Below are 23742 nucleotides of genomic sequence, written 5' to 3' on the forward strand. Positions count from 1 at the left end.
GGAGGACTGGAAGGTGCATGGCTGCGGGAAGAACTGGAAGCAGTGGCACGGCGCGATGGTCGCCACGGTTGGCCATGGAGGGGATGGCCAACGGGATAGCCATGAAGTTTATGGCAGGTGTCTCGGGTATGATAATCAAAATTGCAGTAGGTGCAGTGGAGGGGAGGACAAGCAGAGGAGGGACGGGACGGGCCACGAACAGCCATGGGAACGGCAGAGAAAGCTGCCGAAAAAAAAAAAAATTAGGGCTAGGGTTATAAACCTGCTCTGTATACCATGTAGAAAAAGGTATGTAGGCTAAAAATTATATTTGTTATTGATACATGAATGTGGAAAAATGGAAGAGAATGCAAATGGAAGAGAATGCTTATGGAAGAGAATGCAAATGGAAGAGAATGCTTATTTTTTCATTATCTTTCTCTACAAGATTACAAGGATATATATACATGATATAAATGTGTAGGTAGGACAAGGTAGCCGTCCTAGTGTGTAGGTAGGACAAGGTAGGACGGCTGTAGAGGACAAGGTAGCCGTCCTAGTGTGTTGGTAGGACAAGGTAGGACGGTTGTAGGACGGCTTGACGGCTATAGGACGGCTAGTGTGTAGGTAGGACAAGGTAGGACGGCTGTAGGACGGCTTATTCTTCCAATAATAATATTGTATACGATTACACAAGGACTCCAACCATATTCCTTATTTGTCTAACAATTATCACTGAACAAAAAAATCGATAAAGCCACAGAAAAGCACAACAACGATGATCCGATGACGGACAAATAAATAAAAAACAACGATTCAACCAAAACAGCTACCATTAGGGGGATAAAAATAGATTCTCTAAAAAAATCGTCTAAAACATAAGCACACATGAAGAAGAAAAAAACGCAAGATTACCCTCACAATAACAAACAACATGAGAGATGCAGGAAAGTTGAACAGATTACAAAGATTCTCCCATGATAACTGATTAAGCACCGAAAACACACGAATGCAATCAGTTGCGCTCATGTATTGTTAAAAGGCTACTCATTTTCCTAAACACGTAAGTTGTGATTTTTCCTAAAATATTTCTGGATCGTTGAGAGAGTGTACTTATCAACAGCACTCATTAAGCACTTCGGGGTGGATGAGAGAGTCCACTCCCAGAAAAACCTAATGAAACACCAACCAACCAAAGCAACCAACCTTTGAACAATAATTTGGAAAATTGAAAATGCCAAAAAGAAAGAAAGCAACCGACAAAAAAACATGTAAAATGTCTAACATCATTCAGAAAAAAAAAAAAAAAAAATTAAGAACACTGGGTTAACCCAGAATCACAGAGACAAAACTTAAACCCAAAAAAAAAAAAAAGAAGAGAAACCAACGGACCTTTGAACAATCACAGGATCACAGTGACAACCAAGAATGAGAAACAAAGCAGAGGGAAACAAATAATATAAGCCCAGAAAATCAAACAATAGATTAAAAAACATAAGGTCATGCTGGCTCAAGAGCAGATTATGATGTTGCAATGGGAGTCCGAACTAAAATGCAAAAAATTAGAGAGATTCAGAGTAAGAATTTGAGGTGAAAACAAATGGACTTAATCTATGACAGTGCAATGGACTTAATCCGTGGTAGATTCCACATAAACAAAAATGCATTTGGACTTAATTTTAGAAAAAATACTGCAGAAACACCGCCATCGAGCCACTCAACACTACAATTTTCTTTTCCTTTTCCCCCTTTTTTCTCAGCCACCAACCAAAAGGTAAGCCTCAAAATATCAAAATTGAAACCGTGTTTTAGAGGTTAGTTGGATTGCTTGATGAATATTGTGAACAGCCTTATAGCAGAATTGTTAAAGTTGTTAGGGTTTTTCGTTCGGGTTCCAGTCATCACTAGGGATCCTAGTTTTTAGGGTTTGTTATTCAATAATCCCTATTCTTGAGGGACAAGTATGCATTTCTGTTTTGACGTAGTCTTTACCACGATTGTAGGGCTGTAAAATCGTGGGCTGTTGTTATTTCTTTTCGTGTCAAGTGTAAGGCTATTTAATAGTTGTAGTGTTTGTTTCCTTTCTCAATAAGAATTCTCCCTGGTTTGTGAAAGTTCTCAGCGTTGCATTGCAGAAGTTTTTGTGTTCTTTCCTTTGTTCTAATAAGAATAGCCTTCGGTTCCCTAGTGAAGCATCAAAAGCATACTTGGCAATGTGGTGCGGCCTAAATTTAACTAAATGAGAGAGAGAGGGGTGCGGCGGCAGAGAGAGAAAAGATAGGGTTGGGAAATTACTGTGATGATATTTCACCATACATTGTGCTTTTTTATATAGTAAAATGGGCTTACTTACCGTACAAGTAATACAATGTTTGCTAGGAAAGGATAAATTCACATAGGATTCGTAAACATAGTCTATTAGGATTTACACACACATGTGATGTAATTCTAACTACAACATGTTCGTATTTGTAGAGATTTCACTAATGATGTATATAGTGTAGAGCATACAAAACATTATGAGGTCATAAATAGTCATTTCGTATTAGGGCGAAAATTTTATTTAAGATTAAAATCTCTTTATTTTTTTGATATTATTTCTTGAAGATATTTTAGCCAAAATGGTACTTGAAATTGGTATAACTCCTCACTTTGGCTCCTGAGATTTGAAATCAATAAAACTAGTTCCTGAATATGTTCACCATCAATCATTTTGGTTCTTCCGTGAAAGTCTTACCCTCAATTTTAATAAACAATGGACAAAATAATTTGAAAAAAAGTGAGGGTATTTCTGCCATTTTCTCCTTATTTAATGGAGATTTTTCATAGAATAACCAAATTGATTAATGGTGGACAAACTTAGGGAGAATTAAACTCTGAACTTTCACCTCACTAAAAATAAGGTCATTGAATTATTTTTCGGTAAAATAAATTCCTAAATTCATTAAAATTTGCTAATTCCATCCTTACTATTATACTCAAAGTTATTTTACCCAATTTTTTGTCAACTTAAGTCACTTAACACACTTTAGAATGTAATATCGTATTTTTCTCGCCTATAATGTTAGATCCCATATCGCCCAGGGGAGTGATCCTTATATGTATATTCTCATCCCTACCTAGCTCAAGGCCTTTTGGGAGCTCATTGGCTTCGAGTTCCGTAGGAACTCCGAAGTTAAGCGAGTTCGCGTGAGAGCAATCCCAGGATGGGTGACCCACCGGGAAGTTCTCGTGTGAGTTCCCAAAAACAAAACCGTGAGGGCGTGGTCGGGGCCCAAAGTAGACAATATCGTGCTACGGTGGAGTCGAGCCGGAGATATGGTGGGGGCCCGGGCCGGGATGTGATAATTTGGTATCAGAGCCTAACCTTGGCCGCGTGCGTGCCGACGAGGACGTCGGACCCTTAAGGGGGGGTGGATTGTTAGATCCCACATCGCCCAGGGGAGTGATCCTAATATGTATATTCCCATCCCTACCTAGCACGAGGCCTTTTGGGAGCTCACTGGCTTCATGTTCCATGGGAACTCCGAAGTTAAGCGAGTAGTGCGTGAGAGCACTCCCATAATGGGTGACCCAATGGGAAGTTCTCGTGTGAGTTCCCAGAAACAAAACCGTGAGGGCGTAGTCGGGGCCCAAAGTTGATAATATCGTGCTACAGTGGTAGAGCAAGCCCTGGATGTGGTGGACCCCGGGCTGAGATGTGACATATAAGCCCTTAACATTTCATATAGATTGCAAATCTAACGTCTAATTTACCCTCCAAAGTTAACTCCATGCATTATTTCTTTACGAAAAATTACCAATCTATCATTCAATGTGTATCGCATGCAAGTAACGTGACTTAAATTGACGGAAAATTAAAGATAGCAACTTCAAATCTAATATTAGGAATGTAATTGGCATATTCTTATAATCCAATGACTAATTTTTCTGGAAAAAATAGTTTAGAAACTTAATTTTCACTCAAGTGATAATTCATGGATTAAATTAACAGTTCACTCAAAAACATATAAAGAGTGTAATGGGCAATCACCAACATTATTTTCCACCCACCTAAAACTTTTAAGACCATCCAACTCTTGAGTCAAAACTTAAAATTATTAACTCATAAATAGTTTTTTTGCTTCAATAGTACTAAGTTAAAATTTTAACCTCAGATTATTAAAGAATGAATTTAAATTAACTTTTTTTTTTCAAAATAAAATATACGCAGATTATCATAATTTATTTTTGTGAACATTTTAACTCGAAAAAAAATTAAAAATTCACTGAACATGTTTTTGTGTGAATTTTGAAATTCACTAAACATGTATTTATAGAGTTTAGTAACAAAACTACCCTTTTATAAAATTACATATAAAGGACCAAAATTAAGAATAAAATTATAAAGGAGAATTATTATTTTCATTCCAAAAAAATTCAAATGTGTGTTCTATTTAAAATAAAAATACTTTTTTTAACAAAAAAAAAAAAGAAAAATATTTTTATAAACAGTGCACAATAAAAATTTTAAAGTGTTAATAATAGTTTTTTTTTTTTTTTTAAAGAAAAAAGAAACTAAAATATTGAAGGCATTATTTCTCTTTTACTCTATATCATGTTTTATTTGACATATTTTACGATCGAGACCTGTTCACAAGACATGCGAGATATCTTAAGTCCAAGGATTAATGCTACCATTTTGCAACAATGGAGTTCTCACTAACATGAATATGTGTACAGTAAACACTAGAAAGTTTTGCCCGCGCATTGCTGCGGGATTAGAAATTGTGTGAAAAATTATCTTTAAAGGTATAAACACATCAACTTATATCACATCTAATTGAATTACTGCAACAACATATTGACGCACTTAATATGAAAATCCATAAACTATTCGACAATATGAAATCTAGCAATCTCTAAAGATGAGAAATGAATGTAGAAATTCAACAATCACTAAAGATGAGAAATGAACGTAGAAATCCTATCTCATATATATTAAAACAATTAACAAATTCTCAATAAATAATCACATTAAAAAAATAATTCAATTTCTTAATTTAAATCAGTTCTCACCATAACAAAAATAATGATATCGTTTTCACATTAACTTGAATTGATTTCAATCACCAGCATTAAGAAAACCAATGACGTCAACCTATGCAAGCAAATGACTGAATTAGATGTAAGCCAGCCAACTTCGAATTTAACCAAATAAAAATAATAATTACAATTAAACTAACCTCTTCTTCCCATATGAAGTAGTTGTTGTTCCCTGTTTTGCCTTTGTGAACGGTACGTTCTTCACTCTCTACACACAAAATGCACTCACAATGCTCAACAATTTTATTAAAACTATACATATACAATATTGTATATGTATTTGGACATACCTAGGTTGCACATTTTTCATATCCAGCAGCTCATATCGGCCACCCCCCCACTGGAATCCAAGGCTGAGAGAAGCCTTCTGCCGGAGTTGTCATCTCAAGCACCATTCTTATTGTTGCATGCATCCCAAGTTGCTTCAACAGCCTTCGAAGTACATATATCTGAAATGCGGTAGGACAAGAAACAAAGATAGGAGCCCTAATACCATATTATCAAGAGCTTCATAGAGAGCTCTTTTGTTTCTCTTTGTCAACCACTACAATTAAAATTTAATCAAAATACCTCATTTCGCATTCATAATAAACCCAAAAGTGACTACATATGGTGTAGCAAGCTGAAAGCTCCAATCTTTCCGTCAAGTTTTAGGATCTGTATAATAGCAGAAAACAATTAAATGAACAAGGAAAAATGAAAGACTTGCTTAAAATATAAAGGATTTTTTTTTATTTTTTTAAGAGATGGCTTCACACGTGAAGGATTTTTCTGAAACAGAGAAGGGAAGTGAGAGTGAAAGAGAAGTCTCGAAAGGAAGTTGAACGTGGGTTCTCGGAAAAATGGGCAAGACAGGGTGAGAAAGGGGAGGGTAGGATTGGAAAATTGAAAAGTTCATTAACTTGTTACTGTTCACCCGTGTTCTGTTGAAATGAGCTGATTTTTTTAAGCTGCCTTTTTCCAGCTTTGGGCCTTTAGTTTTTTTTCATCAATAAGAAAAAAAAGTTGATTTTAAGTGTTTATCAAACATCTAAAATGTCTCAACTTTTTTTCATACCTACTTTTTGAAAAAGTTAAGCTAAACCAAACTGGGACTACCTCACAGGTCGCACTCCGATTAAAGCTAATCGAACCGTGCTGGACTACCTTGGCATGTGGTAGTCTAATCCAAAATACTCATATAGCTCCGATCTCACCGTAAGGGCTTTCTGATCATTTTAACCGCCCTAAATGCCACGTGTCATAGGCCCAAACAATCATGGTCCATAAATTAACCGAAGTTATATTTAGTAGAAAGTTTATAAATATATTCATTTCACAATACTATCACAACTTGGAAGTTACTTTAGCGGTTGAGTCATTTAAGCTCCCATGAGATTGCACATGTTTGACTCTCCTCATTGAACTTTTGTCAAATATTTCAAGTACCTCTTTATATAGGGATTGTAGTTGGCACTTCAAAAATATTATTGTACACTCATTACAAGTAGACCTGTAAATGGGTCGGGTTTATTGGGTTTTGGGTCGGGTTCAACCCGACCTGTTTATTTAACGGGTCACCTGAACCTAACCCGGGAAGTTAACGGGTCATCCGAACCCATTCTATTAAGCTAACAGATCACCCGCTTCACCCTTTTCACCCGTTAACTTTTTTTTTCTTTGTTTCTCTTGTCTCTCTCTCCAAATGCTAAATTGATTATCACGGAATATCACAACCACCCAATTTCTTCCACTATTCCATTCCCATCAACCTTCCTTTTATTCCTTCAGTCTCTCAGTTGTTTTAGTGAACTGAAGTCAATCCCTTTCCCCATTCGTCTCTTTCATGGATCTGGGTTTCTGATTCCCTACTCAAAAGGGTTTTTTTTCACTTAAGAGGCAGATGCATAGAGACTTACCGAGAAAATGGCAGCATCAGAGGCAACGACGACAGCTGAGAAATCAAGCTCCGAAGGCCAAGCATGGTGAGTTCAATGGTCAAATTCAATTTAAAAACCTCACCTTTTCAATATTTCTATTGGAGACCCATTTGAAAACAATGCACCAATTTGCCAAAACTTGCTTCAAAATCTCGTCTTTGCAGGTTCTGCACCACTGGATTACCAAGTGACTTTGTCGTCGAAGTCAACGACATGACCTTCCATCTTCACAAGGTCATTTCATCAAACACCTGGAGAGCACATTCTGCATTTCATCTCCTTCCCCCACCAAAAACTTCTCAAAGACAGAGTGAGGGTTTCATTATTGACTATTGAAATTACACAAAAGTCCTCAATAACGGGTGTTAATGGGTTTCGCGAGTTCACCCAAAATGACCCGTTATTTAACGGGTGCTTAACAGATTGACCTTTTAACCATCCGACCCATTAAACAATCACCTGAATACTCATTTTAACGGGTTGGGTTTGAAATGCCAGGTCTAATTACAAGTATATTTTTCTTTCTAAATATAGAAAGTTTAAAGTGCACAATGAAAATTTTAGAGTGCCAATAACTGTTCTCTAATTTAATGAATTCAAATATCTAAATGTTACTGGATTATATTCATGCCAAGTCTGTAACTGGTTTGTCATCAACTGACGATTGAGTTTTTTCCCGTTGGGTTTTGCTCGGTTAAGGTCTTTTCAGAGGCCGTAATTATGTTCACCTGTGTGTCTATGTTTGTCGTGGATTTTATGAATAAAATTATTGTTTGCCCTAAAAAAAAAATTCTCATTGTTAAATACACCGCTGGTTCCATATTATATCGATTCCCCTGTCGATTCAGTAGATTCCACACTTTGGTTGTCGTGTGAAGTTGCCTTGTCACATCTGTTTGGGCCCAAAATATTATTGTTGGGCCGAGCAGCAGGATGTGCTCGGCCTAAGGTAATGATAAATACTATGGGCCGAATAATAAATCCCGGGCCAGCTGGCAGGGTCGGCCAAATCCTATCCTAAGTAGTCCAGATGAATAGAAAAGGTCGAGGAAGTCCTGGTGCAACCAGGATTCTCGACCGGCAAGGAATGCAGTCCCGAAAAGAAGGAAAATTCAGAATCCCAGTAGGAGTAGGTTTGTTCGAGTTAGAGGCGAAATGGGACAAGGACTCCCAATCCAAATCAGAATTGGTTTCAAGGAATGGGGCACTATAAATACAAGAAATTATGCAACAGAAGAGCCCCTTCAAAATCAGCATACAATTGCCTTGCGCAAAACCTCTCAAACACCTTGAGATTTTTTCCTTTTCTTTTCCTGCCGACACATCTTCAGTTTGGATAAACAGCACTGTGGAAGCACCCGGCGAGCACCTTCAGTTTGGATAAACAGCACTGCTGCCGCAGAATTAGCCGACCGAGAAGCACCTTCAGTTTGGATAAACAGCACTGCGTCGAGGTCGACCGGTTATCTATCTAAGTCTCGGCCGAGAGGGGTTTTCGAACCTTTGTTGGCAGAGGTCACCTTGCTAAACCTTCTCGGCATAGTCAGGTGTTACGAATTGCATTACTCGGCGTACTGGACGCCGAGCGGTTTTATGATTGGATACTCGCAAGTGAGCTTCAGGGTTCGGCATTCCGACGGCCGAACTACGTTCACCATCAAGACCTACATCACGTTTGAGTACCTGTGCCCATATAGTTTGGTCTCGATTCGACGTGCTTATACTCTTACGAATATAATCACAGTGACCGAATCGGGCTCCGAAGATTTGTGAACTCCGCAGAATTAGCAGCCTTGTCTTCAGGCTGTAGAACCCAGAGACCGAGAGCGTTCCTTCCTCGGTCGCAATCGCAAGATAGAGAAGTCAACGACGCGCCCAAAGCGACATCAACAAATTTTACTCCTCGGCCAAGCTCGGCCGACGAGTTGGCACGCCCCGCATCCGACCGAAGGACATAGTTAGCTTATTAGTTACTCGGCCTGCGCGCCACGTAGGTTTTGTAATTTTTAGGGTCAACAACATCATATCACTCTTCTCCATCCATCTTCTTAGATCTCTCATGCATCTTCAGTGCTGGTTGTCCAAATCACTATTCTCTGTCCATCTTCTTAGGTCTCATGTACCTTCAGTGTGGTGTCACAAGGACTGAAGCCAACATGACGACTACCATTTGCTATAGCCCAAGTATACTCCTTTTTTCTTTTTTTTTTTTTTTTTTTTTAACTAAATAAAATACATATATATTCACATAATACTGCGGTCTAATGACATTTCTCCTCAATTGTAAGTGGAAGATCTTAAGTTCGATTCTTACCAAAATCAAATTTGAACAACATTCTTAGGGCTAGCCCATTGTGAGGCTTAGCCCACTCCTCACCCCCTTAGTGTAGATAGTATCGTTTATTCAAAAAACAAAAACACATATATTTTCATATAATTTAAGGTAATTAGTCTAAGTAGCTAGTCCATTGTGAGACTTAACCCACCTCATCTCCCTTAGCGTAAATAATATTTTTTTAATCTTTTTATTTTTAAACTAAATAAAATACACACACACATATATATATATATATATCCACATAATACTATGGTTTAGTGGTATTCCTCTTCAGTTGTAAGTGAGAGGTCTTAAGTTTGATTTTTGCCAAAACCGAATTTGAACAACATTCTTAGGGCTAGCCCATTGCGAGGCTTAGCCCACTCCATACCTCCTTAGTGTAGATAATACTGTTTGTTCAAAGAATAAAACACATGTATTTTCATATAGTTTAAGGTAATTAGTCTAAATAGTTAGCCTATTGTGAGACTTAGCCCACCCCTTCCCCTTTAGCGTAAATAATATTGTTTGTTTAAAAAAAGGAACAAGGATCCTCTCCGGATCCTCTTTGTGGGGATTCGGGGGATCAATTAATCTTGTCCGTTCATTGTATATAATACGGTTAGTTTTCGTTATGTACTATTTATATTCAATTTTAAATTTAAAATGATTTCTAACTGTACGATCTACGATGAACAAACAAAATTGATTGATCTCCCGGATCCTCACAAAGAGGATCTAGAGAGGATCCTTGTTCTTAAAAAAGGTAATTCATCTAAGTAAGCCTAATAACCCACCCAAATAAACCTTAATAACTCATTATCAACTCAAGTTTGTATGTTATTTGGACATTTAGAGAAACTTGTTTACTCAACTAATGAAAAGAATCTCTCAGTAAAGCACTTCTCACGCAAAGTATTAATTTTTACACTCGATTATTTATAGTTCTCTTTATTGTCGGTTGATATTCATGTTAGCATTTAATGAGCCACCTTATAAAAATTAATTAGCCAACTTACTTTAAAAAATTTTGGTTCCACCATTGCAAGATCAAAATTGAAGAGCTAGTTAGTCTCTTTTATATAAACTAATAATCTTTAGGGTGCAAAATAAAAAATATGACTATGGGTAGGTTGAATAAACCGAAAACTGAAGCGTAACTAAAAAATTGAATTGAAGAAAAAACCGAACTGAAATTACAAAACCGAACCTTACCAAAATGGCTTGATTAGATTTCAATTTTCATGATTGAGAAACCAAACCGAACCAAGCCAAAGTTATAAAATATGACATCTTTTTTATCCCCGAATAGCATAGGACACTTGAAATGCTATGTGAATCAGCAGGGACCATTTTGCAAGGCTCAAAACTTTGAAGCGAAAGTCCTTTTAAAAAGAAGCTATTCAGAAACAAATGAGACGTTGTCTACTTTAGCAAGAAATATAAACAAAGTAATTACTTTGAATCTTCTATTACACTAAGCAATTTAATTGGTTAACTTGAAGAAAGAAGTCCACCAAACATTAAAACATAGTTCGACAAAAAAATAAAAGGGATTTTAACGAAAAGCCCACGATACTGTTCATTTTAACGAAAAACCATAGTTTTACACAAAAAGTGATACTATTCACTTTACCTTTTATTTTGTTCTTATCATTAAAATTTAAAAATTTCAAACTATTTCCATTAGTTTTCTAAAAATAAAACATTAAAACATAATTAATTTACTAGTCTGACTCTAAAGTTTCAAACCCTAAACCCTAAAACCCTAAACCTAGCGAAAACGATCATTTGTTTTGTATAACCGTAGTAGCAGATTTTCAAGTTTCAACTTACTTCGTTCCGTCTGATAACCTTCTTCTGTCTCGCCGCGCGGCGCCTTCCTCAGTCAGTCACCACTCTGATAATTTTCTTCGTTCGAACTTCAGAGACTTGCAGCCAGGTCGCAGGCTCGCAGGCTCGTAGCAGGCTGCAGCACGCCTCAACCCTTTCACCATCTTGAATCTGGACAACCCATTTTGACGTCGACCACTCGCCTTCCTCGCCGTCAACCCTAAAGCCGTCTCGGTCGACAGCTGTCAAAGCCACCTTGATTCGCGGAGGTAATTTATCTGCGGCCATGAGCAGCCCCTTTCCCACTGCAGGATATATATTGTCTTCAATTCAATTGTTTGCTGATAATTGGCAGAGAAGGACCCAATTGTTCTAGTTGAAGTGGTTAATTGGTTGAATATGGTTAATTGCTGATGATAGATCTTAGCAATTAGTAAATTAGAAATGGTTAATTGTTTGAATAATCAGGCAGTATAATAGAAAATAAGCAGAGAGGGACCCCGTTGTTCTATTTGAATTTCGATCAGTTTGCATTTTTTATTGTTATGATATTGTAAGAATCAATACAAAAGAAGAAGATTATTGATCATCTCCTCTCAAATGAATATTAACCATTTTTCTTTCGAGGAGAGGTCCAACATAAAACCATAATTCTGCAGTTATTATTTCTGCATTCTACACATGGTTGAAAGTTGGGATTAACTGTTCGTCTTCAACTGGTGAATTTAAGTTTGTTGGCATCCACTAGTTTTTGCTCAATCCCCTGCTATGCTAATACATAAAAATGATATTGAAAACTCAATACGGTTGATCTTTTGAACCTGCTTCAAGTCAGGATGACCAATAAACCATTCTTGGGGGGAAACGGTCTCTTTTGTTTATATTTATTTCCACTTAACTCTCCAACTCTTATACATAGAAAATGTCTGTGGTAAATCAATAGGCTCGCAGATCTGTTCTTCTGTACAATAAATCACCATCTCGTAGCACCACCACGACACGGATTTTTGTCATTTTTCGGAGCCCTCCATGCTTGATTATGATGAATGAGTGGAAAGATCTTTATAGGAGTCCCTGCTCTGTCCAACCAAAGAGTTAGCATCTAAAACACATATATATTGAGGGGGTGGGACAGCGAGTTTTTTCAGAAAACACTTGCTGGCCCCCCTTCCGAATCCCATGAGTGACTAAGCGTAGAGGCTTGGTGTACATAGCAAGAACCCACTCAAAGTGACAAGATCTTGTATGACTGAGTTTGGCAAGGACCCTATAAGAGAAGAAAGGAACTATGCAATTGAATCGGGGGTAGGTGACAACTGACAAGGTTGTGTTACCATGGCTTGTATGAGATATTTTTCTTTGACCCGTCATTGCAGACAGCCTAAATGTGTTCTGTGAACAGTGACTTCAGTTTGGTTTTCGGTTTTGATAAAAAAACCGAATCGAATGGAACTGACCCACCCTTAAATATGACTGTCAATGTTCTTGATAAATGGGTATTTAACTTGATGTATGTTCGTCAAAGTGACTTTTAGCTTCTTTTTATTCCTTTTACTTTTTTCTCTCTTTTTTACAAAATTAATGGTATTACTTCTGAACCTGATAATTATAGTAAAGTTGGTATTTGCATTGTTTGGTAAAGTTGATTTTGTATATTCTTATTGAAGAAGGTTGCGAAAAAATGGGCAAGAGGGGAAAGAGTCTGAAGAAAGGCGATGGAAACCCAATTCAGAGTAAGAGAAAGCTTCGGGATGAATACAGTCCCATTCAAGATGTCGACATGGACGACGAAATTGATGCCTGTATGTTACTTTAACTAAAATCATTTTTTATTGTTTTGTTAATTGAGTTGATGTTTGCTTGTTTAATACCTCGTTGAAATTGTTTTTATAAATTAATTTTGGATATTTAACATTTGTTACGATCACTACCGCAAGAGAATGAAATTTGGACTGGGAAAGTAACTGGTTTAATAGGTGTTTAATCTTCTTTTTGCTTTCATTTTATTGTATTTCGAAATCGATGGTTGTGCATAGTTCATGTTTGGACAAGAAACTGATGGGTTATACTGATCCTTTGGTTGCAGTTCACAAACAAAGAGATATAATTCCTCTTGATGTTAATGAAGAGGATGGAGATTCCGATGAAGACAACGAGCAACCCGTCTTTGGTTTGGAGGTTTTCTATTCATTATATTCCCTTTCATTAAGTTCTAAAATTGCTATGGACCTTTTACAACTATTTAGTAGTTTAATTTCTTTAGTTGGAGTGATGCAGAATCAGTTTTTAGTTGCTGCAATGTGCTTTTCATTTGTTTTTTTATTGATGAAATTCTTAGGTCTGTGTCATTCACAATTATGGGTTCATTTTTACTCCTTGGTAACTGAAATAACTCTCTGATGGTTTCTATAAAGAGTTTCAGTTTTCCATGAATTTTATGAAAAAAATTTGTATATGAACTTCTGAACTTCATTTTATTCCCATCTTTAAAAGTGATAATTGATATATTTATCTTCAGATTCTAATCTTGTATTGGTAATACTCTTAACAGAATATTCATGATGATGACGACGACGACGTTGATGATGATCGGGATACTGGCTTTTCTGCAAAAAGTAAGAAGATGTTTTAAGGTTTTTTGGTTTTCAGATTACAAAAACTTTCCTATTATGCTTGATTTCATAGTTCTCAGTTTAAATCTTTGGAAAATTGAGTTTTGTCAAGAATAAATGTTTAATGAAGTATATGTGAATAGGTCTGCATTAGATGAAGAAAGTAATCATCTTTTGAAATTTTATGAACTTTGCTATGCCACGTATTGACAGGGTGTATAATGAAATATACATGATATGTATAGGTCACTTTGTATTCATTGTATGAATGGTTCTATCCTCATCAGGTGAACAAACTACTTTGTTTCAAACTCCAGTATTCTATCTTGAAACTTTTTGTTCCTTTTGGTTTGAAAAATCATTATATTTATGTAATTACTCATGAAAAGTATCGTTCTTAACATTCTCGTGGCTATTACGAGTTTCTAGTTTTAGGACCACATCCTATTTGAAGTTACATAATTGCTCATAGTTATGTATGATTACAGTTGTTAGGCAGCAGAAGTTCTTAAGGGAGAAGTTTGGTGCTGAGGATGATTTGCATGATGATGAAGAAAACGAGGAAGAAGAAAAGCCTGTATGGGGTGGAAAGAGGCAAAACTATTATGGTGTTGATAATGGCGATTTTGAGGTGAGGGCATGTACATTAAGTGCTATAATATATATATATATATTATAGCACTTAATGTGACAATTTTTCTGTTAAGCTTTTTCTTCCCCCTTTCAAATTCAATCACAATGTGAGTCACAGGAGTCCTGTGTACACATTAATATTCTTTTGTGTTGATTTTTTAAATTAGTTATTTTGTTATTGATGTAGCAAAAATCAAGTGACGATGAATCTGCTGAAGAGGAAGAAGCAGAAGTGGTGAGGCTGCAGAAAGAAAGGGCAAAATTTTCAACGCTGGATGACTATGGGCTTGACGATATTTGCGAAAATGAGAATAATAAGGAATTAACTTTTGAGGTGAGGTTTGAAGACCGGGGTTTCTTTTGAATCTTTTCTTTGGATTGGGAGAAATGGATGAAATTAATAAGTTAAATATAGTCTGTACCAAACTTCAAAAGAGGGATTATGTTGTAATATTTTTTCAAATGCCCATCAATTTTCTTTATTTATACAGGAAGTTTCAATGAAGGGAAACAGTACAAAAAGGTTTCCAGTGGAAATTGATGTTGCAGATAGCACGGGTACAGCTTATGAGGAGGTGAAGAAAGATTTGAGTGCCTTGTCAAAGGAGGAGCAAATGGATGTTTTATACAAGTAAGGTTTTTCACTTATATATTTATTTAAAAAAAAATATTAAAGTATAAGTAGTTTTTTTTTTTCATCTCTATATTTTCTTTTTAAATTAAAGATTTGAGTGCTGTGCAGTTTTATATTTTATATGTGCTATGCAGTTTTTTTCCATTTTAAATTATTTCTATGGAGTGACTAGGCATTAAAGAATCAGGATTCTTTTCTTCTTTTTCTCTTTTTAGCACTTGGAACCTGAGGGTCTAGGAACCATAATATATTTTAAATGTAGTTTTAACTACGTGTACCTACTATAGGTGATGTTCACTTTAGTATTTTCAAATGGACTGGTTTGGGGTGTTGTACCAAGTAATTGTGCAGCGTTTTGTTTGATTTAACACTTATTATTTTTTTTTCCAGTTGTTTTGTGAGAAGTTTAAATTTTCTGTATAATGCGGTATTCTGCTTCTTTATAAATGCTTTTAAGCATTTATTTTACTTATCCTGTGCCTTGTTGGGAATCTGATTCAAAATTGAACATCTTTTTGTTTTGTATTTATTTTAGTTTTTCTTTGCCTCTTCTGTTGTACCCTGCTTAGTTAATGCTTGTTCCGTCCAGTTCCGCACCAGAATTAGTTGGGTTGTTGTCAGAGCTGAATGATGCACATGAAAAGCTTGAAAGAAAAGTTAATCCACTTCTGGGCAAGGTATTGTTCTTTTTGTTTTGTTTTTTTTTTCAAAATCTACCTATATATCGTCAAATTTGTAGTGTTATCCCATTTTTCTTTTGAATGCACTCTTAAGTATCACTGCAAAACACTTTTCTTGGAGTCTTGGTATGGAGGTTTCTTTTTATTACAAAAAATGGAGGGTTTATTAGGAAGAGTAAAGAGGCATTTTTTTCAGGATAATGTTGTGTCTTGTTTGTCATGATGTTGAAGCTAAAGCCTTTATAGTGTCATTCTTATGGATTTACCCCACCCTGATGTTTCCTTTGTTTCTTTTTTCTTTTTGTTTTCTGGAGAAGGTCTCCTTTCTGCTTTTTTTTTGTTTCCTTGACAAGGTCTCCTTTTTTTCTCTTAGGCTTTGCAATGTCAATACTTTTCCCTGTTCTATATTTGTCGGTTTTATTCTTGCATTCATGGGTTTCACTGCTTATAGTTATAATAAAATAAATCGTGCCTGGAGATGGGATGTTCATGTCTGCATCGGGAATCTGTTTTATATTTTTCGTAAATCATTTTTAGCATTACTCCTTGATTCTGTCTCACAGATTTCTTTTTGGCCCCAAAATGATGTGACTGTTCTAAAAGATGTGATGGTAGCGTAAATATATATTTCCTGCAACTTCAAAAATAATTTCTAACCTACACCAAGATGAAACTTAAAGTGGCAATTTTGGAATAACAATTTGATTGTCCAAGTTGTACCCTTTTCAAAGCATACGCTGATTTTAAGACACAGGACTCATGTTTATCTGTCTTCAGCATGAATGCCTGTAGATGTAGTGGTATGATGATCAGTCCCTTTGAGGAGTTAATATGTTGGGATAAATTCATAATCATCCATGTATTTGGTTCCTTCTAGCTGTAAATATGCTCTTATGATTTTAAACTTCAATATCTGTATATCAAATACCGGGTCAAGTTTGTTTAGGTTTCTTCTTATTGTCTAATTTTGTTTGATTTTTCCCCCTGGTTACATGCAAATGTTTTTGATACATTTGCGCGGTTGTGTTAAGTTTTATTGAAATTTGTGTTTTCTGAAGGTTAAAAAAGGGGAGGTCATGTTGGAAGGAGGGATGCGCTATTTAGAGGTTAAGCAGCTTCTTCTGCTTTCCTATTGCCAAGCAATAACATTCTACCTTCTTCTCAAGTCTGAAGGACAACCAGTTCGTGACCATCCAGTACTTGCTCGCCTCATAGAGATCAAGATTTTGTTGGATAAGGTGGTCTTGGTCTCCATAAAGATTTTAATTTGAAAAAGTAAATAATATTCACATATGTGCGTACAAATTGCATGTACATTTGATGCAGTGCTTTTGCTCCCATCTCTCAAGTTATATTTTATTTACATGTTTTCTTTTGAAAAGATGGAATATGTGTGACCATTGAATAATGAGAATGTGTCCCTTCTCTATAGTAAGCAACTCTCCTTTGGATGCTTAGCATAAATTTAGTTGGATTGTCTGCCGCTTCTTTTGGGTTTGTGGTCATGGTAGCAGACCTATAGCAACACTGGAATTTTAAATATCTGGGCAGAAACCATGTCTAAAAGTCAAATGCCTGCTGAAATAGTGGTTATATCACTTATATGGTGCATATTACAATTATTGCGACTTTGGATATATAAGTATAACTGACCTGACAATAATGTCTGAACCTGTTTTCTAATCGCTCTCGTAAAATGTTGTCCCAATTAATTAAGGATTTTTAATTGTTATCTTCAAATTTATGTTTTATTGGTTTCGATGGAACTATGTTGTAATTAATTTGCAATTTAAAGGTCACATTGGAGATCAGGATACTATTGCAACTTGGTATTGTTTATAACTGGAACTGGTGTGGGGCAAAAGGAAACTTACAACCCATTTGAGTCGAACTTCAGCTTGTTTCGTAACGATCCCTGCATAGTGCAGATTGACAATTACCTATGGAAGTATAGGGTTTCGTTTCCTTTTGATCTTATTATAGTAATGGTTTGTATGAAGATATGCTGTTTCATGTTCCAAAGATATTGGCTAATGTGGGTTTCCCTTTACAGATGAAGCAACTTGATGGGAATCTACCATCTGATTTCGAGGAAATTTTAAACAAATATAATGGGGTGGAAGCGGTGGCAAAGTCTGGTAAAGAGACTTCTATTGATGCATCTGATTCTTTTGCTAAAGAATACAGACCCCAACCTATCTTGGTTGAGGGAGAAGAAGCAACTGTGGTAGTTACTGCTTTAATCTGTCTTTGAGCATTTTACATTGTATTGTTTTTCAGAAATGATATCTTAAGAGATTCATACTTTAATTTATTGCAGTTGCATGACATTACTAAGGTAGAAATAGTGGAGCCTCTGAAGGATAATGAAAACAAGGTGGGAAAACGCAAATTTCAGGTAAATACATGGCATATTTGTTAACTAGTTTGTGATTCTGTTCTCTTTCCTAAATTTTTGTAATGTATTTCTCTTTTTGTGGCTGCAAGAAGATTGTCATTTTGTTTATGCTGACCTCTTAGTATGTGGCAGAGTGATGAAGTTGGTGTACAGAGCATGAAAATGTTGAAAGTAAGAGCTGCCCTTGAGGAAAAGTTGAAGCAGAAGGGTGTCTTCAGTTCCATCACTCCGAAAACTGATAAACCCAGGAAACTTCTGAAGCCATTGAACGGGTACCACTTTGCTCCTGTACTTACTAGTTTGTATTTGTACCTATATTGTGAGTACTACTAACTCAACCAATTTAAACAGGAAGCTTGAATCATATGATGATTTTGATGATGACACTGTAAATATTGAGGGTGGTGTCCGTGGATTGAACAATGGTCGTGCAAGTAAACTCTCCCAACTTGCTGCTAATCCAAATAAGTCCAAGGTATGACCTCACCACTGCATTTCCTTCCACTGGCTTATTACATCTGGATGCTGTTTTCCTACGTTCGGTGTTGTAGATTTTGTGTAGAATGCAATCAGAACATTAGTTGTCTAGTTATGTTTTCAACATAGTATCATGTAATCATGGTTCAAGATAACCGGGTGAGGAATAGGGATGGGTAATGGACACCTGTAGGTACCCGCACCATCACAATTACCATGACCAGTCACCAGCCCAATTAACACATACAACATAACACCTAATGAGTACCCATTGGCCATCCCTACCATGTGGTTTCTAGGAAATCTGCCTCCGATCTTTGTGGCCACCATCAATTTGTCCCCTGAACTAGTTTTCTTTTTTTTTTTTTTTGGAAAATTTGGTTCTTAATTAGCAAATTTCCCCCTTCGTCAATTTTTATTTTTCACATTCCATGCAATTTTCTGTCTAATAGTGTCACCATTAGGCACGTCTGTCATTTCAGAGGATACATTGGTCTTTTCCACGCCAATTTGATTCAGAAACATACATGGGTTAGGATATTGGTAGGTGGATATATCAGTAGTCCAAATTTATGGATATATCGGTAAAAAATATAAAGGCATTATGGATTTTATAATGAATAGAAAGTAGGAAAAACTAATATTCATGTATAATAGAAGAGTTGTGTTGACTAACAACTAATTTTGGTATATTTTGTTAAATGAATTTAAAAGATCAACAGTTTTGGAAAGAAGGATTTGGTTAGTGCAGTGGGGACAGCTGTCTATCATCAAATGAATTAAAAACTATAGACAATTGTTAATTAATAGGGGTGTAAAGTCTGAAGTTTGAACTTTTACCGTCTTCTTCATTCTCTGAGAGTTTGAAGCTCTTTTATGAACATCGACTGGATTTTCTTCGTCCATGCCCACAGTGGTCCTAGCTGGGAGGTTGGGTGTCTGATCACACGATCCAGAGGGAAGTTAGTGAACACATAATCTCACTGAAAATGGTCCATTTTCTGCTGGGTTTATACCAAATTTTAATCGTTATTTTGCTCAAAGTCTGTTATATTGGAGATTTTCCATCGTAGAATCAATATTTGATATTGCACTGAGGTTTCGTCGAAAGTAAATACAGATGCTTTACCCCCCATTTCAATTGTCAGAGGCATGAAATTACCGATATTCAGTAAATTGGCGAAACTTTAATCCATGGAAACTTCAAATTCTGACCTCATTTTGTTGAAGTTGGAGACTTGTATTTGATCCCTCTCAACCCAATTCGTGTTGAAAATACCAATTTGCACTCTAAAGTGTCACAGTTGCCCATCATGTGATATACTGATGAAAAATTTGATCAGTAGGGGTAAATTGTTAGTGACCATAAAATTCTAGGGGTACATTCACAAAACAGCATTTTTCCTCTTTCGAAAGAAAAGGAGATACATTGATGTGTTTTGTCATGATGCTGAAATATATCATTGGATTATTAAAATAATTCCCGGCATCCTTTTTTTTTGAGAAGGCTATCTCAGGTGATGATGATTTACCTCGGCGAGATGATATTGGGGAAAGGCGGAGAAAACATGAGCTTCGAGTGCTTGCAGGAGCTGGAATCAAGTCTCAGGATGATGCTGGAGATGAAGATGGCACTATTTCGGATGATGGAGATGTGGAGATGGAGGATAGTGAAATTGGAGATTCAGAAGATGACTTTTACGAACAAGTGAAAGAAAAACGAGCTGCAAAACTTGCTGCTAAAGCTGAGATTTATTCGAGGTACATTTATCATTGTGGTTAGTTGCTACATTGTTCTAGCTGCTGTGCAATAAATGTTAATCTTACATAATCTGATTACCATATTTCATGTTTGGGTTCATTCTTTTTCGTACGAGTTTGTTTTCATCATTGTTGCTCTCTGAGTTATTGTTGGTTGAGGAAGGGGGTTGGTGGTTTTGAGTTATTGTTGGTAATTTGTGTTGGTGCTTTGCTTCTGCAGGTCCTCGACGGTTCCATCTTTGGTGGAAACTGAAACTGTTGATGGGAAACGCCATATTACTTATCAGGTAAATACAAGCCAGTTTTGACTATGCTCATCTAATTGGCTACATAATATTTACCATTGTTTGTTGGCTCACCGTATTGTTTTCTTCCTCCGTATCTACACCAGATGGAGAAGAACAGGGGACTTACTCGTGCTCGTAAGAAGCTGATCAAGAATCCAAGAAAGAAGTACAAGGTATTTTGATCAAATAGTCGAACACATGTAATGTTGCAGGCTATTAAATGATTGCTCTACTAACTCATCTCTTTCTCTGTGCGTGTGCAGTTGAAGCACCAGAAGGCAGTGAAGAGTAGAAAAGGACAGGTAAGAGAGGTGAGGAAGCCTTTAGGTCCGTATGGTGGAGAGGCCACCGGAATCAATGCAGGAATCAGTCGGAGCACCAGATTCAAGAACTAAATGTTGCTTATGATTTCGTCGTTGTGTCCCAATTTTGGTTAAGTGAGAATTTCTTTTGATAAGTGACATAATTTTGAGTAACTTAAATGATGTTGCGAAATGTTCTTGTATACAATGCCTGCATTATATAAGAAGTTTGTTTTGCATTGCATGAATTGAATGGAATTGAATGTCGTCGTTAGGGTAAAATCAAATTTCATATCGATTTGTCGCTGATCGTGTTGTAGCTGTCAGTCGCACTCAGACGAACCGAGAACCCAAACCCTAAACCTCAAATTTCATATCGATTTGAGATTGAGTAGTAGAAACCAGAACCCAAACCCTAAACCTCCAATTCTCAAAACTCGTAGGAAAGCTTCTGGGATTCTATCGAGAATGGCTGGGAACTCCCCCCACACCAAATTATTAGTCCCTAAGTCTCTCTCCGAGTGCACTCAAGACGAGTCCAATGGCAGGCGCTGCGACGCAAATGCCCTGTATGCACTTCAAGTGCTGTTCTAGGCTCTCGCGGCACGAGAGTAATGGGTTCTTGATTTGAGTTTTGTGTTGGGAGAGTATTAGTTGGACGACCAAATCTTTGCGTGCAATTCAGCTCGCACAATCCTCGTCACATCCCAATTGATTAACTTCTAAGTTTCTCTTTGTACTAAATTTGCTTACTCTTCTTTAGTAATATTGTTTAAGAATATAAGAATCTCGCATCGCGATATTGACTAAATGAAATGACTTATATTGAGCTGTTTCAATGTACTTGTGCTGAGATGACTTACATTGAGTAGGTTGATTAACTGGGCCTAAATTAGGTCTTTATCTTGCCTTGCCCAAATTACCGGGCTTCTTACCTTGCTCTGTTCCTGCATTCGAATTACCGATACGACGATACATGTACTCGAGGTAAGAGATTTGGGCTAAGTGTAGGAGTGCAAATGAATGTGGTCAATTACAATCTCAAACACAACTTGTAAAATTGTGGTTTTGTAAAATAAAAAATAAAATAAAGGCTTATTTTTAGCCACGTTTCTTGGAACCCTATTTGATTTTTGTCTCCTGTAACTCAAAAGTCATCATTTTACTTCCTGAAATTCAAAATTTATTCCCCTTTGACTTGTGGAATCTTTTTTCCCTGAAACTTATAGATCTTCTCTTGAAAAATATGTGGAATCAAACACCCAATAGACTATGCCACATGTGCAATAAGTTTGATTATAAATCTCCATTATGTGTTAAAATTCAACAATTAGAGAATATCAAGTTTAAAAGAAATTGAAAAGATGAAAAAAATAAAAAATAAATTGATTAGCCTTGCGCACCCAATTCAACTTTAAAAGAAATTGAAGAGACGAAAAAAATAAAAAAGAAATTGATTAGCCTGCCTTATCCAAATCAAACTCATAAAAAATTAACAGATCTAAGGCAATATAGAGAGAATTTTGAGTTTTATGGAGAAAAAAATTTCAAGTTTCAGGGGAGAAAATGAGATTAAAATCGAGTTCCAAGGGGCAAAGTGAAGAGAACTATGAGTTTCAGGAAGTAAAGTGGTGAATTTTGAGTTATAGATAACAAAGTGAGACTAAAAACGAGTTCTAGGAGGTGTAGCTAAAAATAAACTCATAAAATAAAATAATTTCTTTTTAAGGAATGGAATTTTAAAAATTTCCAACAAGTTAAAGCATCAACATAATAATCTTGCCGGCAATCTTGTCATGGGAGAAAAGATAGGCGCATAAAATTTCTTCTGTGATCTTAATCAAATATCCCAATCTATTTTTAATATTGATTGATAGGTATTTTTTTCTGTTTCAGTAAGAAAATGAAAAACAACAGCTAACAGTGAATTGTCCTAGTATATAGAGATTTTTTCTTTAACTTACTTTATTCAGTATTCAAATATTCTCATTTTTTCATAAATAAATGCATTGTAGATTATTATTCGCTTGTATAAAATAAAATAAAATAAAAGAACGAATGGATAGGTTAGGTTAGGGGTGGGCATGGGCCAGGCCGGGCCCAATTTTGAAGGGACCGGACTAGACCCGGGTTCAAGGGAGACGGGATGGGCCGGGCCGGGGATTACATTTTCTAATAAGAACTGAACCTTACCTGGCCCGGTTGAAACGGGCCAGTTTGGGCCGGGTCCATGGGTCCTTGGTGTTTTTTTTTTCTTCTTCTTCTTCTTCTTCTTTTCTTCTTCAACTATCTGGATCGTCAGGAATCGGACCACCACCTTCTTCCTGAACATCCTTGTCGCAGTCATCTTCTTGCCGAGCTTCCTCGTCGTGGTTTTGAGCAGTCGCTTCATGCAGTGGCGACGGATGCTGCAGCACTAGCCCCTGATGCTGAGTCCAAACTGTGTCCCAAACTAGAAGAGCGCTCCCATCACCACCCGTGGCTGTGCCGCTCGAAATCGAACACGATGAGGCCTGCAACTGCCCATCTCCACTGCCAACTCTCTAGATCAATAATCATTCACCTTACATTGGCTTCACATCGATCAAATCCAATGAATTCCTAAATAAAAAAAAAAATTGAATTGCTAAAAATATAAAATTGCAGAAGAAAAATGAAAAGCCCTAACCCATCGATCAAACCCCTAAATCAATAACCCTAGGTGCTAAAACAACACAATTGACCCCAATCCTAAATCAAAAAAACCCTAACCCAACCAAATCCCAAATTATGAAACCCTAGAATCAAACCAAATTTTGATCCCAGGCCTTGAGATTGTCCTTGGA

At 36.5% G+C, this 23742-nt stretch overlaps 1 protein-coding gene across 2 annotated transcripts; it reads left to right on the forward strand.

Moving 5' to 3' along the window:
* The first annotated feature begins 10979 nt into the window (after positions 1 to 10979).
* Positions 10980 to 21165, forward strand: EMB2777 (Sas10/U3 ribonucleoprotein (Utp) family protein). Of its 2 annotated transcripts, none has more exons than XM_068446818.2 (17): positions 10980 to 11402; positions 12804 to 12935; positions 13220 to 13311; positions 13685 to 13748; positions 14234 to 14376; positions 14566 to 14712; positions 14870 to 15009; positions 15602 to 15689; positions 16751 to 16930; positions 17746 to 17919; positions 18013 to 18090; positions 18223 to 18362; positions 18442 to 18565; positions 20075 to 20328; positions 20549 to 20615; positions 20720 to 20788; positions 20879 to 21165. In XM_068446818.2, exons 2-17 carry the CDS (start codon positions 12815 to 12817, stop codon positions 21008 to 21010), a joined length of 2013 nt encoding a protein of 670 aa, XP_068302919.2. In that variant the 5' UTR covers positions 10980 to 11402; positions 12804 to 12814; the 3' UTR covers positions 21011 to 21165. The 2 variants fall into 2 exon arrangements, with proteins under 2 accessions (XP_068302919.2, XP_068302918.2); XM_068446817.2 differs by having other exon boundaries at positions 11030 to 11402; positions 12801 to 12935.
* Positions 21166 to 23742: the final 2577 nt, after the last annotated feature.

Source organism: Pyrus communis, chromosome 17 (assembly GCF_041283825.1).
Source record: "Pyrus communis isolate YQ-2024b chromosome 17, ASM4128382v1, whole genome shotgun sequence".
Classification (NCBI taxonomy): domain Eukaryota; kingdom Viridiplantae; phylum Streptophyta; class Magnoliopsida; order Rosales; family Rosaceae; genus Pyrus; species Pyrus communis.